The sequence below is a fragment of the Phyllopteryx taeniolatus genome, chromosome 11 (genome assembly GCF_024500385.1).
Source record: "Phyllopteryx taeniolatus isolate TA_2022b chromosome 11, UOR_Ptae_1.2, whole genome shotgun sequence".
Taxonomy (NCBI): domain Eukaryota; kingdom Metazoa; phylum Chordata; class Actinopteri; order Syngnathiformes; family Syngnathidae; genus Phyllopteryx; species Phyllopteryx taeniolatus.
In genome coordinates, this window is record NC_084512.1 from 25,901,553 (window position 1) to 25,921,495 (window position 19,943).

General features: G+C 41.1%; 1 protein-coding gene across 1 annotated transcript; it reads left to right on the forward strand.

The window, feature by feature from the left end:
* Window positions 1–7,542: 7,542 nt before the first annotated feature.
* On the forward strand, window positions 7,543–18,524 carry LOC133485954 (uncharacterized). The gene is made up of 10 exons (XM_061790417.1): window positions 7,543–7,745; window positions 8,582–8,709; window positions 9,235–9,366; window positions 9,466–9,493; window positions 9,761–9,799; window positions 11,981–12,108; window positions 12,640–12,770; window positions 12,870–12,897; window positions 13,723–13,761; window positions 14,705–18,524. Exons 1-10 carry the CDS (start codon window positions 7,706–7,708, stop codon window positions 14,714–14,716), a joined length of 705 nt encoding a protein of 234 aa, XP_061646401.1. The 5' UTR covers window positions 7,543–7,705; the 3' UTR covers window positions 14,717–18,524.
* The last annotated feature ends 1,419 nt before the right edge of the window (window positions 18,525–19,943 follow it).

The following is a 19,943-nucleotide window of genomic DNA, read 5'->3' on the forward strand; positions in this document are numbered from 1 at the left end:
TCGGCTTTAATGTCATAATTTGCCGATGTCATTGATCGGCTCCGCGTCGTAATGCCCGGATCAAACTACAAGACAAATTTGCTCTTTCACGATCGCACTATGTCAGATTCTTGCAATAAAATCTTGTATCACAAGCAGGCAATAAAATGTTATGTAGCCTAGCAACCTAGTGGTACCACGAACGGTTGTACGTAAATATGCCGCCGTTCTGTCAAATCATGCTCAAAAGTTTCGGGTGAAGTAATGTAATTAAAAATTAAGTAATTTAATTACAGTAAGTGAGCACCCATTATTTCTCTCATGTTGTAATGTTGGTTTGACCTGACTGATTAGAATACACGATCTGACGAGAGCGGCGATTTCCAACCTTTATGGAGCCAAGGAACATATTTTACAATTGAAGAATCTCACGGCACACCAACAAACAAAAGTGTCACAAAAAGCGGATACATTAATTACTGTATGTACTTTCTGCCATCTAATAGAAGACCATTCATTTGTTCTCTCTGTCACTATGCCTCACTGGCATAAATAGAGGAACAAAGATACATTATTGATTGTAAATGTACTTTTTTGAGCAATTAAGTACACAAGTATATACAGTAAATGAACAGGTCATTTAAATAGACACATTCCTCCATCGTGTGATCGGATCAGTGATCGGTTATAGTTTTTTTAAACTCGCTGATTGGCCCCAAAAATCCTGATTGTGTAAAGCTTAGTCACTACAATCATCCAAAATACCTGCTGTTGATACTTTTTTGTTTTTATTCTCTATGTTTGAATGTTAGAATTGATGTTTTTTGTTTTGTTTTCTACTTTGGTGTATTGATTGTCTATAAAGTCTCTTTGGCCATGAAGCGTTTAAGATCAATTTAATTTTTAAATACGTTTTCTATGAGGCCACATGATACATTTCTCAACATAGCATTTGAGACTACTGTTAATTTATCGTGCAGAGGAATTGTTACTGAATAAGACGACATTATGTAAGTATTTGTTTATGAGACACGATGTATTTATTCTTTATTATGCCGAGGGCCACCAATTGCTCGGAGCAGCTCGGTCATCCAATGTTTAATAATGGCTTTTTTTTCTTCCTTTAAATAGTTGTCAATATACAGTGCTGTATATTAATATGTGTAAGTGCAATCTTCCACAACTTAATAAATGCTTCAGTCAAATAAGACATCTTTTCTCATTTTCGCGCTCCTTTAATTGCCGCCCCATCACGGCACAAAATGCGGCACTTCTTCTGCCGTGGCTCACATTGCCGACTCTCATCATCGGGCTTTAACATCGTTTAATGTTAACACGTTTAAACGGGGATTAACAAGATGACGACACCGTATGTGATTAAGAAACGGCTTGTTGTTTTTGATAGTTGTCTATGTACAGTATAAAAGCAATCATCCAAAATACCTGCTGAAATCAAACAATGAAATATTTTCTCCTTTTCGTGCTGGACTTCGCAGATACAACACTCTAAAAGATAAAGGTGCTGCTTCAGAGGTTGTGTATTGCACTACTGGTTCGACAAACCTGCTTGGCTTCATATAGCACCATTCTACACCAATGGTGTTCTTAAGGGGTTTATTACTAGTTGTTTAGAAAAGTGTTAGTTCTTTGATTGGATGCCAAAAGCCACCCCATCTGTATGCCCCATTAAATTTGATGACTTTTTCCAATTTTCCTCTCCACTAATGCTGCTATAATATCCATGATATGCTATGTCGATATTTCTAAATCACTGAATAAGATTTTTCTGGAAACCCATCTAAATGTGACCGTTAATACATTTTCTTCAGAATTCAACACCGTCACAGAGGGGCACCAGTTTATGTTTCTGCCAGTGGGACATACGATGCAGTGGAATGAGCAGCAAGTTGAATATGCCTCGACATGCCGAGATGAGGAGGGGACGCGTCTCATACCGCGAGGAGCCAAGATCTTATGCCGGAGTGCTTATTTAAAAATCAAAGTTTAGCATTTTTTTGTGTTAAGTGATTAATTCAAGAGCAAGACTTTTAAATCGGGACACAGGAATTTCTCCTCTCCCAGTGAGGGTTTATTTTACCTTGCTTTCTGTGCAGACAATAAATACTTTCCCCATGAATAAAATAAGAAACGGTGGGAAATGCAGTTTTTGATCAACCGAGCTAATTGATAAGCCTCAGTGATATACGAAATGATTCGTTCGTCGAGAGAGTCGGCTGGGAGCGGAAACGGTCGCCGCCCGCCATTGCGAGTGGAAAGAAGCCGTTTTTTGTTGTCGTCCCAAACTTAAGCGACAAATGCGCCACTTCGCACACTGTTCTCTATAGACTTCTTACAGAACGAAACAACCAACTTAAATCACAAAGAAGACACCGAAGGCACATTTTTACGTGTGCAGCGGATACTAGAAAAAAAACATGGCGCTGGTGGCCGTAGAACAGATCGGCGGAAGAGCCCAAAAATAGCCACAGAAACGGCCCGTCGACAAAGGAACACGAAATTGGTGTACTCACTATTATTCAGGGACGAACACAGCACACTGTTTAAGTCCGTTGTCAGCGCGACAAATCCAGCGAGCGGATGTAGCCATGTTACTTAATCGAAAAAGTAACGAGGAGGTGGAAAGCACCGAACATGTTGCATGTGTTACTCCGCCCACTACGGACTGCGTGACTTACGGCGGTATAAGCAATCCAAACATCTGTATTCATACGCGTCCAGTCATCACCGTATAAATACAAGCTGAACAGAAGCTCAACAGGAAACAGCGATGGTGAAGCTAATGGCGATGGTCAACATTCTTGTTCTCCGTGAGTAACTCTTTATAAGCAATCAATTGTTTCTGTATGAACTCGTTTCACAGCCATTAAAAGGCACCGACAAAATACTTCCCCACCGCTTACGTCTATTAAGTATCGAGGGTCAGCATACAATATATTGCCGTCATAATCAAATTAAAATTATATCATTTAATAATAATAATAATAATAAAACGGGCGACCAACAACGCAATGACTGAGCTCAAAGAAAAGCACGTGACATGTTCACACAAATTGCACGTAAACGCGGGAGACTCATGCGTTTGTAAATCACGTAAACTGTAAAGATCTGAACAAAGGTACACAATAATATTGTCACTTTTAGACAGCCTTGTTCCTTTTTTTAATTAAATTTTTTATTTTTTTTTCAATACAAAAAGGTACCATAAATGCAAAATGACCTTTATTCTACTTCTGTACATACAAATCTGCCTCTGGTAACATCAGTGGCTAATAAATCCTTTATTTTGAATGCATTTGAGTGTCATGAGAAGCTTTTGAAACTAGCAATTATTATTATTATTATTATTATTATTCAATCTGTTTTAATTAGGTAAGGGCGCGCATGAAGCTGTAAAATGTGAATACATGGAAAGAACACTTTTCAAGATATTGCTGTAGGCGGCTTCATTCCAGGCTTTCGTGTCTCAAGAACAACGTTGTCGACTCTGTTCTTCCGTGGTTAAACGTTCTAGTGAGAATATTAAAATCCGTGTGAGTGCGTGTGCGGCCGCGCAAGTCTAATTGCCGCATTCTCTCGCCTGCCAGTTCATCTTCTTGTGCACTTGCACAGCGGCCTGACTGCTCCCACCTGCGAGGTCACGCGGACCTCTCGAGGGTGGTATTACAAAATCGTCGGCGACGTCCGGCCACCTTGCGATCGTTACGACTGGACCAACGGAACGGTAGGATATGGGTCCCGAGCCACTTCTCTTTCTTTCAACCGCGCGTGCCGGCGTGGGCTTTCTCCCACATCCCGAAGACAAGCACGCCAGGTTAATTGAAGACTCTAAATTGCCTGTAGGTATGTGATTGTTCTTCTTCTTCATTCTGAAAATGGATGGATTGGTAACATACTGTACTGTAGCAAGATGGCAACCAGAGTAGAAAAGTAGATGGCGAAAGGTTCTAAGTAAGAACTTTAGAGAATGCCAACATGCCGTACAGCCAGATAGCAATCCAAGTAGAAAAAAAATGATCATGCATCGGTGCTTTTTAGGGTCGCGTGCTGGCCAATCACAAGCAAAGCGACGAGCTGGTCGGCGACAAGGCGATCTGGCTGTGCGACGACAGAAACCTTCATCTGGCCGTTTGTGTGAAGGACATCCACCGCAACAGAGATTGCCCCAGACATGTGAGAAACGTTAACTCACTCGTTTTTGCCCGATGACCAAAATTCTAAGAGACATACATCATGTTCTTCTTTCTGCTCAGGAGGTTCCACTAGTTGTCAAATGCCATGGTGAGCCTCGTTTTCATTCTGGTTCAATTCCTCCACTTACGTAAAATCGTGGGACAGGCTCAGGGTCTGACGTCTGTTCTTTTTTTTTTTTTCTTCTTCCTTCGCAGTAAACTGCACTGCGGATTCTGAAATTGTCCTGTCTACAAGTAAGTTAGCACTGCAAGCACACCGTTCCCTCCACACGCACAAATGAAGCTCAAATGTTTTTGGAAACGAAGACAATTTTGAGTCTTACGAAAAACATAACGCAGATGTTTTTGTAAGCAAAGCCCATTTTGAGTGTCATGAAAAATGGGCGAATCTGTGTGTTTTTGTTCATAAAAGGTGTGTGTCCCCCGCAATGAACTGGGGTTCAGTGTACAATGCTATGCTATGCTAATATGAAGAAAATCAATGTTGAACCCGTGTGCTCTCCTGACAGAAGACGACTACAGAAGAATACTCGAGATCGTCATCCCCGTAGTCGTCGTGGTTCTGGTGGTTCTGGGCCTTTGTTGCGGGTTCTGCCCCCCCCCCCCTTGATTGCCTGGTATACCAGGAAAAAACTACCTTGTGAATCAGCGGCTGGATTATGAGAAACAAAACCAACAACATCCATCCATTTTCTGAGCCGCTTCTCCTCGCGAGGGTCGCGGGCGTGCTGGAGCCTATCCCAGCTGTCATCGGGCAGCTGAACTGGTTGCCAGCCAATCGCAGGGCACATAGAAACAAACAACCATTCGCACTCACAGTCATGCCTACGGGCAATTTAGAGTCTCCAATTAATGCATGTTTTTAGGATGTGGGAGGAAACCGGAGTACCCGGAGAAAACCCATGCAGGCACGGGGAGAACATGCAAACTCCACACAGGCGGGGCCGGGGATTGAACCCGGGTCCTCAGAACTGTGAGGCTGACGCTCTAACCAGTCGGCCACCGTGCCGCCAACCAACAACATATCTATTTGAATTTACTCATTAAATATATATATTTATATATATTTCTATGCACATTTCTACCTTTTATTGTCATTATTCTGTGTTGGAATGTTTTTTTTTTTGGTTTTGTTTGCAAAATCTTGTGTGAACGATGACTTCCGTTTCGGGTGATGTATGCGACAGAGAGACGAGAGCTTTTTGCCTCAGCCACAGGACTCTCTACTCCAAAGAACTACTATCCTTCTGATTTCAAAACTAGGTATCCATCAATTTGCACGTGATAATGAGGTGACTACGCATTTATATGGTTTCACAGTCAACGGCCCTCTGAGGGAAAGCGTGATGACAATGTGGCCCACGACAACACTTTGTTTGACACACCTGCATTACAGGTTTCGATGTTGATGTTTAAGGCTTAAACACAGTGGCAGTCTGCAGGTGCTCGTGCAGAACTGAATCCAGTGATGCCGCAGAATCCACCAATTCTCCAAAACCACCGGGATTTTCGGAGCCTTCACCTTCATCCTGGCCACGCAGTGCCAGTTCAAACGCACAACAGAACTTTAAACATTTTTTTTTTGCCTTTTCAGCAAAAGTGTTTTAAATGCGTCATACCTGTTCTTGTCCATGCGGAATCACGTCGTGACGTTGGAAAAAGCAGGCAGGGGAACCAAAACGGAGCGTTCGTCTCGCTGCACGCCGTTGTTTTGACTTCCGCTTGATTGGGATGTTTGGCTTGTCTTGAACGTCGAGCTTCTGCACATCAAATTTCGAAACACAAATTTGAAATCAACACTCGCCCGGAGATTATATGGCAAACTCTGGTTCAGAGTTCAATCAACACTTTTGAAAGAGTTAACATTATTGACAGTGTTATTAAACACCTCTGGTAGTTTAAAATATTGACATCATAAGGGAAGAGTTCAAATTTACACTAACGTGTTACCTAACAACACTGACACTGTAAAAAATATTGATCTAAAAAAAAAATAATAATAATTTTGCGATACATCAGACTGATTTCAAAGCACCTCAAGGCAGAAAAGAATAGTGGAGTCCAAAGCAAACATGGTGCAGCAGCATTTCGCTATTATGCTGCACACAAATGGAATAAGTTGCAAACAGAAGTGACGTCAGCCCCCAGTGTGCATGTTTTTAAGTCCAGGTTAAAAACTCAGAATCATCTTTATTTCTTCACTCGAGTTCATAAGTGGTCCCATCCTCAAAAACTGCGGTCAAGCCACCCTCTTGAAATTGGTGTATTTCACTGGCATAACTAGGAGGTTTTTTTAAAAGACTTTTTGAAATCCGTGATCATGGCAGTGAAATACACCAAATTCAAGAGTCTTTTATTTTGAAATGCCACATCAGATTTTGATGGGACCTCTTTTGTTGAAGACCTGGGGTGGTGTAGTGTCCCCCAGAACTGGCCTGGTGTTGTGATAACTAGGAATTTTTTTTTTATGAATTTTTGAAATCCGTGATCATGGCAGTGAAATACACCAAATTCAAGAGTCTTTTATTTTGAAATGCCACATCAGATTTTGATGGGACCTCTTTTGTTGCAGACCTGGGGGGGTGTAGTGTCCCCCAGAACTGGTCTGGTGTTGTGATAACTAGGAGGTTTTTTTTTTTTATGAATTTTTTAAATCCGTGATCATGCCAGTGAAATACACCAAATTCAAGAGTCTTTTATTTTGAAATGCCACATCAGATTTTGATGGGACCTCTTTTGTTGCAGACCTGGGGTGGTGTAGTGTCCCCCAGAACTGGTCTGGTGTTGCGATATCTCATTAAAAAGATTTCACAGATTTTTTCAATCAGGGATAATGAAAGCAACATATGCAGTTTTCAGAGATTTTTATTTTGAAATACAATATCAGATGTTCATCAAACCTCTTTTCGCGGAGTCCTTGGTGGTCTGTCACACAGATCTGGACTTGTCTTGCGATACCAATGGGATTATGTTGGGGTGGCTTTGGCTCAGTAGGTAGAACAGGTTCGAATCCCTGCTACGACTGTCCGCATGTCTAAGTGTCCTTGGGCAAGACACTGAACCCTAATTTGCTCCCAGTGGGCATGGCAGCCCCTCGCATGGCAGCAGTCGCCCATTGGTTTATGATTGTGTGTGTGAATATGAGTCTTTGTAAAGCGCTTTGGCCACTGTGATGATGGAGATAAAGCGCTATATAAGTGCAGTCCATTGCCATTTATTTTTCCCAAGATATCAAATAAATAAATTATTTTAATGTATGTATGTATGTAATGTATCTCAAGATTCTAATTAACTTTGCTGGCTGCATTCCTTAACCGAAGAACACTGACATCCGTATTATTGGGAAGCTTTTATTTTGAAGGTGGCTTCGCCGCGAGTTGGCGACCTATTACCGTAATGCCGAGTATGAACGAAATTAGGGGCGGCTGGCTTGACCGCAGTTACTTATCGCGTGGCGGCTGGCTTGACCGCAGTTACTTATCGCGTGGCGGCTGGCTTGACCTCAGTTAGCTGTGATGAAGGAACTCATGGTCACGTTTTGGATTCTTCTGTCCCGTAAGCAACCATTTATTTATATATATATATTTGTTATTAGCAATCAATTGTTCATGTGTGGAATCGTTTGACGCGCCTCGTCGTTGTAGTTTGGGGTGGGGGGGGAAAAGAACAAAATGAGTAAAGAGTGCGTTCATTCAAGAACTGCTTGAGGTATGCCCACGTACATTTTTACTACAATACGGCTAGAAAGCAAGGGACTGAAGGCCATGACAAGATGGCGGCATCGGTCACGTGAATCACTCCGCTTTAGGAAGAGTGACACAAACTCCAAAGCCTAGGTATCATTTGCCCATCAATACAAAATGTAGAAAATGAATTTTGCTGCGGGGTGGGCTGTGTGTGCATTGTGAAATCACACTGAAGCTGTTTAATGACACACCAGTTGGAGGTTACTGTAAAACTGAACGCACAGGAAAAAGAATGGCTAGCTCAATGCTAACACTCAATGGAAAACCTCATTGACAGGCAAGCTAAAGATAGCATTAGATTTTCTTCAAAAACACACACGCCATAGTCACACTTACACAGGCAGGTAATAGATCTATTTTGTTTTTGTTTTGCTTTTTTTGGGGGGGGGGGGTAAACAATGCTGAAAACTCTTATTTGGGGTTCATCCTCACTTATTCAAGAATTGTCTGGGTTAAACAAACAAACAAACAAACCAACAAAAAAAAAAGCAATGCAATTATCATTAGCATCACATGTCTGCAGATGTTTGTTATTAGCGGTCCCGGCTGGTCCCTATCCCCCACGAATACCAGGGGTCTCCTCTATATTAGTGTGTGAGTGTGACTCTGGATTAAGTCTAATTGCCACTTTCTCTTGCCTCCCAGTTCTTCTTGTGCACTTGAGCAGTGAGCATCCCACTTGTGAAGTCACGCATGATACCAAAGGTTGGCATTACAAAATCAGTGGGAATGACACAGCGCCCTGCACTCGTTATCAGTGGACCAATGGGACGGTAGGATATATCCCACTAGTCACTTCTTTCTTTCAGTGCACTAATACTGTCTAACGGGGGCAAAATCCCCCGAGATAATTGTATAGCATTTGAAATGAGTGTTGATCAAATGCTAACATATAGCAATTTGAATTCTGAAAGCGCTAAGGCAGCTCGATAAGGAGCTTACATCTTGGCCTGTAGTAAGGCACTACTTTTAATTCGAATGAAATGGCAACATATGCAGGAGCAAGATGACAAACTTAATAGAAAAAGTACTAAGATAAGGGTTTTATAGTCTGTAGTCGGGTACTATTTCTAATTTAGAATTTGTAAAATGCCAACTTACAGATGGCAACCTGAGTAGAGAAACTCTTAAGGCCGATGGTTAATACATCACACTTTGTAGCCAGGTACTACTTTAAATGAGAACTGGTGAAATGTTAACATGGTAGCTGTTGTTATGCTAACATGCAGTCAAATAGCAGTCCATGTCGAGAACGCTCTAAAGCAGATTGCTAATGATCGTGCGTCGGTGCTTTTTAGGAGCTCGTGCTGGCGACGCACAGGCCGAGGGACAAGTCTGTAAGCGACAAGGTGATCCAAAAATCCGAAAAATATCTTCATCTTGCCGTTTGTGTGGAGGACATTCAACGCAACAGAGAATGCCCCAGTCAGGTGCGAATCACGACTCCACCAGTGACACCATGTCTATCTTTTTGCTGATGACAAAATTGCTAAGCTAAGAGACATCTGTTTTTTTTTTTCCCTCCTCAGAATTTCTTACGAGTTGTCACATGTCCAGGTAAGCCTAATTTTCATTCTTGTTCAAGTCCTCCACTTCTGCAAAAAAAAAAAATCAATCAAATGGCTCCCTGTAAACACAAACAACTATCTTGTCTTTGTAGTGTATTCAATTAAATATAGGTTGACCATGATTAGCAAATCATTGTATTCTGTTTTTATTTGTTTAACACAACGTCCCAACTTCATTGGAATTGGGGTTGTACGTTATGGTACAGTGAGCGGAACAACAGCTCAGGGTTTGAAATCTTTTGTCTCCCCCCCACAGTCAACTGCACGGAAATGTATGAAGTCTCTCGGTCTACAGGTCAGTGTGCATTGCAAGCATTGGACACACGATCAACACATACTGCACGCGTGCTCTCCACCCGGACCTCCTCTGTGTCTGCACCTTGGAAACACTCAGACAAATTAAGCTAATATACTGTGTGTGTGCAGCACTTTAAAACTTTATCCCGGCTCACCTTAAGTCCTCTTATTCCTTCACTTTACTCTGGAGTCAGCCACTCCTCCCTCAAAAGTCTCCAGAGATTTCAAAATGGTGCTGTTCGCCTCTCGACTGGAACACGTAAAAGGGAGCACATACTGAAACTGTGATCCCGGCCTCCCTCCACTATCCCCCCACCCCGCCTTATCTCTCTCTTAGCGGCTCCATCCTCACACTCTTGCTGGGTGCCTCAGGTCACCAGACCGACAGTGTTGTTGATATTATATTATATGTTCAATCTGTGCAGTTGACAATGAAATCTCAAGATTGTCAAATCATCCTGGTGCCAAAGGGTGCTACCAAGTGTCAGAAAGCTCACTGTTATGTTGTGGGCGGCTGCTTCCGCCACATGGTTTCTTCAATCTATGCATCACGGCTCAGGGGGGAGAGTGGTCGTCTTCTTAGCCAAAGGTTGTGGCTCGGACCCTGAGCCCTTGTGACCATGACCGTGCTCCCGATGTTGCCTCATCAGTAGGTGACTCAGGAGATAGTTATAAAGCACTTTTAGAACCACCAAACAAGTGAAAACAAAAGAGGTGGGGGTGGGGGGGACTTGTTTGGTATCAGGAGCAATATAGCAAATCTCAGAAGGGAAAAACAAAGCAAAAAACTAGTTTTGAATAAGGTCATTGTCAATTGCCTTTTCCACCAGCAAAGGAGCAATACACTGATTTAGAGACGTGCAACATTTTTTTACATCCCGATGATGATACAGATGCTGATATTTTTGACATGAAATTAGTTTTCTGTGGGCGGCACGGTGGTAAACTGGTTAGAGCCAAAGAAAAGCGTCCGAGCCTTAATTTCGCAAAAGTGGTCAAAACTCTTTTCAAAACCACTCGATACTTATTCTTCAAAGACACTTGCTTAATAGCCAAACAAAAGCGTCCGAGCCTTAATTTCGCAAAAGTGATCGAAACTCTTTTCTTAAACAAAAGTACTTGACATGAAATCCAAACAAAAGTACTCGAACCTTAATTTATCAAAACCACTCGATACTTATTCTTCAAAGAGACTTATCTCCTTGTTACTTGTTTCACCGGTATTTTGTACAGAATTTCCTATATAAGGATTTACGGACTTTAGGATTTCACTGTAACATGAAACAAGTCAACCTTATCTACCAAATTATGTTATTTAAAGTTCATCCAGTCAAACATTCAAGTTAGATTCCAATAGAACATAAATTCTTGCCTTGTATCAGTCGACAGACAGAAGATCAATTGGGAGGATAAATGTCCTCTTACCTTACATTCGTGTGTGCCCGATGTTCTGTCTGTCGCCCAACACCTCAGCCCGAAATCACGTTCGGGGTCACCAATTGTTGAAGGATGGTTTCTCTCCGCCAGTCCTTCGCGTGTCCGTTGAATTTCGGATGATGAGAATGTCGGGGTCCGAATCAGAGACTGGAAATGAACTTCTTTAAGATCTTTATTGCAGAATATTCTGGGTACAAATGTTCTACAGGCAAAGGCTGCAGCTGCACAAAATGTGCTCAAATGTGCGCTTTCTCAGTGTTCAGTGCGAGATTATATACAGTGTTCAGGGCGGTGTTTAAAGCTTGAGCAGGGTGGATCCAAGGTCACAGCATTATCTCTTCTATAAGAATGGCCAGCTCAATGCTAACGCTCAATGGAAAACCTCATTGACAGGCAAGCTAAAAATAGCATTAGATTTTCTTCAAAAACACACACGCCATAGTCACACATACACAGGCAGGTAATAGATCTATTTTGTTTTTTTGGGGGGGGGGTTAAACAATGCTGAAAACTCTTATTTGGGGTTCATCCTCACTTATTCAAGAATTGTCTGGGTTAAACAAACAAACAAACCAAAAAAAAAAAGCAATGCAATTATCATTAGCATCACATGTCTGCAGATGTTTGTTATTAGCGGTCCCGGCTGGTCCCTATCCCCCACGAATACCAGGGGTCTCCTCTATATTAGTGTGTGAGTGTGACTCTGGATTAAGTCTAATTGCCACTTTCTCTTGCCTCCCAGTTCTTCTTGTGCACTTGAGCAGTGAGCATCCCACTTGTGAAGTCACGCATGATACCAAAGGTTGGCATTACAAAATCAGTGGGAATGACACAGCGCCCTGCACTCGTTATCAGTGGACCAATGGGACGGTAGGATATATCCCACTAGTCACTTCTTTCTTTCAGTGCACTAATACTGTCTAACGGGGGCAAAATCCCCCGAGATACATTGTATAGCATTTGAAATGAGTGTTGATCAAATGCTAACATATAGCAATTTGAATTCTGAAAGCGCTAAGGCAGCTCGATAAGGAGCTTACATCTTGCCCTGTCGTAAGGCACTACTTTTGATTCGAATGAAATCGCAACATATGCAGGAGCAAGATGACAAACTTAGTAGAAAAAGTACTAAGATAGATAAGGGTTTTATAGTCTGTAGTCGGGTACTATTTCTAATTTAGAATTTGTAAAATGCCAACTTACAGATGGCAACCTGAGAAAGAGAAACTCTTAAGGCCGATGGTTAATACATCACACTTTGTAGCCAGGTACTACTTTAAATGAGAACTGGTGAAATGTTAACATGGTAGCTGTTGTTATGCTAACATGCAGTCAAATAGCAGTCCATGTCGAGAACGCTCTAAAGCAGATTGCTAATGATCGTGCGTCGGTGCTTTTTAGGAGCTCGTGCTGGCGACGCACAGGCCGAGGGACAAGTCTGTAAGCGACAAGGTGATCCGAAATCCGAAAAATATCTTCATCTTGCCGTTTGTGTGGAGGACATTCAACGCAACAGAGAATGCCCCAGTCAGGTGCGAATCACGACTCCACCAGTGACACCATGTCTATCTTTTTGCTGATGACAAAATTGCTAAGCTAAGAGACATCTGTTTTTTTTTTTCCCTCCTCAGAATTTCTTACGAGTTGTCACATGTCCAGGTAAGCCTAATTTTCATTCTTGTTCAAGTCCTCCACTTCTGCAAAAAAAAAAATCAATCAAATGGCTCCCTGTAAACACAAACAACTCTGCGGAGTGGCCAGCTATATAGTACAACCCCAATTCCAATGAAGATGGGATGTTGTGTTAAACATGAATAAAAACAGAATTATTGTCAAAAAAAAATAATAATAATGTACCGGCATTACCAGATAACGAGCAACCCTTTATTGCTCAGTGACTGTTTTTTGTCAGTCTTTATGTCTCAAAAGTGTTTTCTGTCAACTGATGATATTATGGACCCTAGATGGTGAAATTCCTAAATTCCTTGTTGAGGAACATTGTCCTTAAACTTTGACTATTTTCTCACGCACTTGTTCACAAAGAGGTGAACATCACCCCATCTTTGCTTGTGAATGACTGAGCAATTCTGGGAAGCTCCTTTTATACCCAATCATGGCACCCACCTGTTCCCAATTAGCCTGTTCACCTGTGGGATGTTCCACACAGGTGTTTGATGAGCATTCCTCAACTTTCTCAGTCTTTTTTGCCACCTGTCCCAGCTTTTTTGGAACAGGTTGCAGCCATAAAATTCTAAGTTAATGATTTGCTAAAAACAATCAAGTTTATCAGTTTGAACATTAAATATCTTGTCTTTGTAGTGTATTCAATTAAATATAGGTTGACCATGATTAGCAAATCATTGTATTCTTTTTTTTATTTGTTTAACACAACGTCCCAACTTCATTGGAATTGGGGTTGTACGTTATGGTACAGTGAGCGGAACAACAGCTCAGGGTTTGAAATCTTTTGTCTCCCCCCCACAGTCAACTGCACGGAAATGTATGAAGTCTCTCGGTCTACAGGTCAGTGTGCATTGCAAGCATTGGACACACGATCAACACATACTGCACGCGTGCTCTCCACCCGGACCTCCTCTGTGTCTGCACCTTGGAAACACTCAGACAAATTAAGCTAATATACTGTGTGTTTTTGTAAACAAAGACAATTATTTGGCCGACACACTTCTTCGTAAATTCAGAGAAAATGGACGCGCCCCGTCTCTCTGAACCGAGTTTCTCAGAGCGCAGCGAGAGCGATAGATTGAATGTACCAATGTACCCAATGGTAGCCTAAGTGTTTTTGGAAAAGACATTTTTGAATTTTGCCAGAGCTATATTGTACATTTTTTATAAACAAAGGAAGTTTTGATTCCTATGAAAAAAAAAAAAAAAAGTTTTTGTACACAGAGACTATTTTGAGTCTTTGACGCTTCTAACATTTAACAGCACATTTTTAAACTTAAAAAGCCAATTTTGAGTCTCGTTTGGGTTTTTGACAAAGCCAACGTACGTTTCGTAAACAGAGGCAATTTTTAGTCTCACGAAAAACCTAACTCAATTTCCTGTGTATGATGATGCTAAAGTTTTTGTAAATGTCAAAGGATATTTACGTCTTCAACGATGCTAATGTGCAGTACTTGTTTTTGTAAACAATTTTTAGTATTTGTCAAAGCGAAAAAGTTTTACATTCGCCTGCAAAGTTTTTGCATTCTCAGAGCCTACATTTTACCGTTTTATTTTCTACAATGTTCGCATGAGTGTCTTGAAGCAGATCGCAAGTATCGTATTTCACATTTTTATTGAAAACTTGCACAGTTGAACAAGTTTGATGTCGCACTTTGAAGTGCTTAGATGCGGATACGAAGAGGCTTTTGTTTACTACGAAGGACATGAACGCATAAACTTTGCACGTCCGCGATGAACTGGGATTCACTGTACAATGTTGAACCTTGTGCTCTCCTCACAGGAAGAAGACTGACGATAGTCAGCTCCGTACTGGTGCTGTTTCTGCTGCTCATACTGTTCCTTGCTTTCCTGTGCAGAAACAAATGCAAATACCAAACACCTGTTTTCATGAATGGCAGATCACCCGGGCCACTGGTTTGCCCTGAAAAATTGCTGGCACACTGTCAAAATGCACCAAAGCTGTCACCCAGATCACCCAGGAAAAACATTCCTGACCTCGCCGCCTCGCCACCCCAACCCATATATATATAGTATAAAAAGCATCAAATATTGTTTTACATCCGTACTTAGCTATATTCCTAATTTCTAATGTACCTGTGAATGAAAACGCAAAGCGTTTGATCAAAATGTACGCAAGCGATACGTAGCGAGCCGCGTACGTTCAAATGAAGGGAGTCAGCGGGACAATATCCACACTCTTATTCTTGCACATATCTTTTTAGAATTTAATAAATGTGATAAAGTATAATATACTGTATAAACGGGATCAAATGCGGTTTACACCGTCCGCATATCCAATCGCGTGGTGTACGGCAGGGCAGCACTTTAAAACTTTATCCCGGCTCACCTTAAGTCCTCTTATTCCTTCACTTTACTCTGGAGTCAGCCACTCCTCCCTCAAAAGTCTCCAGAGATTTCAAAATGGTGCTGTTCGCCTCTCGACTGGAACACGTAAAAGGGAGCACATACTGAAACTGTGATCCCGGCCTCCCTCCACTATCCCCCCACCCCGCCTTATCTCTGTCTTAGCGGCTCCATCCTCACACTCTTGCTGGGTGCCTCAGGTCACCAGACCGACAGTGTTGTTGATATTATATTATATGTTCAATCTGTGCAGTTGACAATGAAATCTCAAGCTTGTCAAATCATCCTGGTGCCAAAGGGTGCTACCAAGTGTCAGAAAGCTCACTGTTATGTTGTGGGCGGCTGCTTCCGCCACATGGTTTCTTCAATCTATGCATCAGGGGGGAGAGTGGTCGTCTTCTTAGCCAAAGGTTGTGGCTCGGACCCTGAGCCCTTGTGACCATGACCGTGCTCCCGATGTTGCCTCATCAGTAGGTGACTGAGGAGATAGTTATAAAGCACTTTTAGAACCACCAAACAAGTGAAAACAAAATAGGGGGGGGGGGGGGGGGGGGGGGACTTGTTTGGTATCAGGAGCAATATAGCAAATCTCAGAAGGGAAAAACAAAGCAAAAACTAGTTTTGAATAAGGTCATTGTCAATTGCCTTTTCCACCAGCAAAGGAGCAATACACTGATTTAGAGACGTGCAACATTTTTTTACATCCCGATGATACAGATGCTGATATTTTTGACATGAAATTAGTTTTCTGTGGGCGGCACCACCGTGCAGTAAACTGGTTAGAGCGTCTGCCTCACAGCGCTGAGGACCCGGGTTCAATCCCCGGTCCCGACTGTGTGGAGTTTGCATGTTCTCCCCGTGCCTGCGTGGCTTTTCTCCGGGCACTCCGGTTTCCTCCCACATCCCAAAAACATGCATGGTAGGGTAATTGACGACTCCAAATTGCCCGTAGGTGTGATTGTGAGCGCGAATGCTGAAAGGATTGTCGGTACCCCCCTACCCAGCCTTGAGGACTTGCACGCTGCCAGAACTAAGACAAGGGCGTGCAAAATCCTCTCGGACCCTCCCCACCCTGGTCACCAGCTCTTCCAGCTCCTTCCCTCAGGTAGGCGCTACCGATCAATGCAAACTAGAACTAGTAGACATTCCAACAGCTTCTTCCCACTTGCAATCAACTTCTTGAACAGCTAACTTACAATTCCATTACAACAAGCTGGCAATTTTTTGACTTGAGTTCGTTGTCACATTTCTGTATTATGTATTACTCGTGCACTCACTGTAGTTGTCTCGCCGTGCTGCACTATTTGCATATAGTGGCCACTCATGCCAGAGGAGTATCTGTAACATTTGCACAACCATTGTCCCAGATTATCGCACTACTCGTCACTTTAAACCGCATACACTCCTTGAAGTCTCAGTGCCCTTTGCACAATGGTCATTGCACCGGACTATTGCGATATTAGCCATTCGAACTGAGGACTCTGCATCTTTTTGCACAATTGTTGTTTGTTGTTGTTTTTTGTTAATGTCTTTATGTCTCCAAAGTGTTCTGTAAATTGACTGTCTGTTGTACTAGAGCGGCTCCAACTACCGGAGACAAATTCCTTGTGTGTTTTGGACATACTTGGCAAATAAAGATGATTCTGATTCTGATTCTGAATGGTTGTTTGTTTGTATGTGCCCTGCGATTGACTGGCGACCAGTTCAAATTTTTTTATGTAGACCACACAATTAATTACAATATTAATACAAATAAAATGTATCCGGTGGCCAAATAAATACCCTTCAGAATATTTGCAGCACAGTGCAAATAATAATAATTCAAAAAATACTATCCAGCTCAGTGCTTCAAGTAACATTCAAGTTTGCTGACCATTTATCCAGTGAAAGTATTAGGAAAATAAATGACAGGATTCCCTCAGTCGCGGCACAGTAACTGTAATAGATAAACAATTGAGGATTATGTCATACGCCAGGCATTTTATCTATTTATATCATATAGTTGTACACTGATTAAAATTTGTGATGAAAAAAAGGGAGATTTGATTATTAACCAGCCTTCGTGTGATGTGCCTTTTTTGACAACTCCTGTTGTTTGCGGGCTATTTGAAATCCTTCGTAAATATAAAACTGGAGACCCTCGCTCTTAAAGTGTATCTGCAAATACTTTATTTTAAAATAATAATGCAATATATTGCTTTTCTTGACACTTTACAATTTCATGCATTGGATCACACCATATGTATACTTATTTTATATTTAATGGTATTCTATTTTATTATTTTAAGACCAACTGTTGTTTTAATTGTAGAATGTGCAAATGAATGCTGTATGGTTTACTTTACGCAAGAATTGTAACTTTTGTTTTCATGAAAAAACAAGTTAATTCTTGTAAGGTTGCTATTTTGTTCTCTGGAAATATATATCCTTTATCTTTCCACTTTGTCCCCTGGTTTCGAAAGCCGGCATTCTGCGGCTGTTCCTCCACCTGCCCCGGCTGATTTCTTCCTTCAGCTGTTCAACCTGCTATTGTCGCCAAGGGCTGGAGGCTACAACGCCCCTATCTGTGATTTAGGCACATTTTGCATCATCTCAGATGATATTCTTTGCACTCTTTTTGTTTGTTTGTTTGTTTCTCCATTATGGCTTTCATTATGTCGTCACAACTGGGAAACCAGCAGCGGGAATGACACGGGACAGATTTCGTAAAACATCGTGATTGTTGCATTGACTCGATCGCAAGTGGGCGGTTCTGTGCGTCTTGAGAAGACGTTTCGTTTCGCCTCCCATCTGAGCAGGCGTCATCAGTTCATGCAGCAAGGCTTATTTAAGACGCACTAGTCAGTATTTGTGAGGAAAACTCAACTATTTATGCTCCCAAGTTAGAGGCACGCACTGGCTCATTTGAAGATTTTGTTTTCAAATGTCATCATGGTGTCGCGTTGCCTTCCCTTCCCTTCCCTCGCTGAGCTGCTCCGTCCCTAAAGTAAGATGACCAACTGCTCCTGAATGTAACAAAGTGGAAGCAGAAGCTCGGAGCACAAACGATGGAACGACGGACCTTCCTGGTGCGCATGAGACAAGTCTCGTCACTGTCCATTTTTAAAACTCTTCTTAAAACCCATTTAGTATTAAACTTTGTTTTTGTTTTATGTCTAAAGTTGCAAGTTTTACTTTGTACTTTTGTTTCTGTTGTGGCGTTTTTAAATAAACAGTTGAGTTGCGGGTTTCTTCAATCTGTGCGCCGTACAATACAATCTCAAGACGGTGCCACTACCAACTGAAGTTTACTTAACTCTAAAACAAAAAGAATGACACATTGTGTACTTGAAACTACCACGCTCTCCTTCAAGCATAGGCTACGGTGTAAAACCCCACAGCCACACGAGTTAACAACATAATCAAAATGACAAAGTACAGTCACGCCAGCCGAGTGTTTAAAACAATTTGAAGCTGGAGATATGTTTACAATAGACGAGATCGAGAATTTAAAGGTACAGGCACCAAATGATGCTCAAATGTGATTGCATGTGTGAGACTTTTGGCTTGAGTATACTTCAGAAAACCAGTTCATATCTTTACATTATTTTCTATTATATTTTTATGAGTATATTTTACAATATACTGCCAGTTGTCTTTTTTTTTTTTTTTTTTAAACGTTTAAAAAATATTGTCTTCTTTTGGGGGGACTCGAACAGATTAATTACATTTCCACTCATTTTAATGGGGACATACATTTTGCGATACCAGTTTTTTTTTTTTTTTGAGATAAGAGAATGGTCATGGAACAAATGTAACTCGCATCTCAAGGCACCACTGTATGCTATTTCGCTTGATAAAAATATTTTACTTGGGGAAATTATTTTTTTCCTCAAAAGTGACTAATCTCATGATTACTTTTTCTAAAAGGGATTTTTTTCATCATGACTTCTTGTACAATTACTGTAATATTCATCAAAAAAGATCTCATAGATTACCGATGTTTTTCTTTCAAAAAATGTGACCTTTGTCTCGACTATACACGTAATATCCCCCCCCCCCGCCCAAAAAGTGACTGTTTCTGCAAGCTAACTACTTTTCGTCAAACAAGATTTGAAAAACATGAAACTTTTAATCGAAAGAAATGTGATTATTCTCCCAAGGTTTTATTTACCACTTTTTTTTCAAAGAAATTTGACCGTACCGCCCCCCTCTCCCCGAAAACCTGAATTTATTGGAAAAATAATTGATTTTATTCGCATAGGATTACTCCACTATCGTAAAAAAATATATAAATTACATTTTGCAGATTACCAATGTTTTCATCAAAAATGTATTTTTAAAAAATTTTCCTAGGTTTATTACAGAATCTTTTTTAAATTATAAAATATGACGTTTTCCCTTTAATTACCACTTTTTTTATATATCAAAATACATTGAACAAATATGACTACTATCAAAACAATTTAGTTTTGGAAGACTACTTTTCATTAAAAAATGATTATTTTCCTCTGGTTACCAATTTCTATTAAAGTTACAATGTCCATCCATCAATTTTGTGTACAAACAAATAAATAAAAATGATAGTTACATTTTTTTTATCGACTATTCTAGAAATATTAGCCCCAAATTAATCTCGTAGTACAGTTAGCTTTTGATTACAAAATTCCTATTGT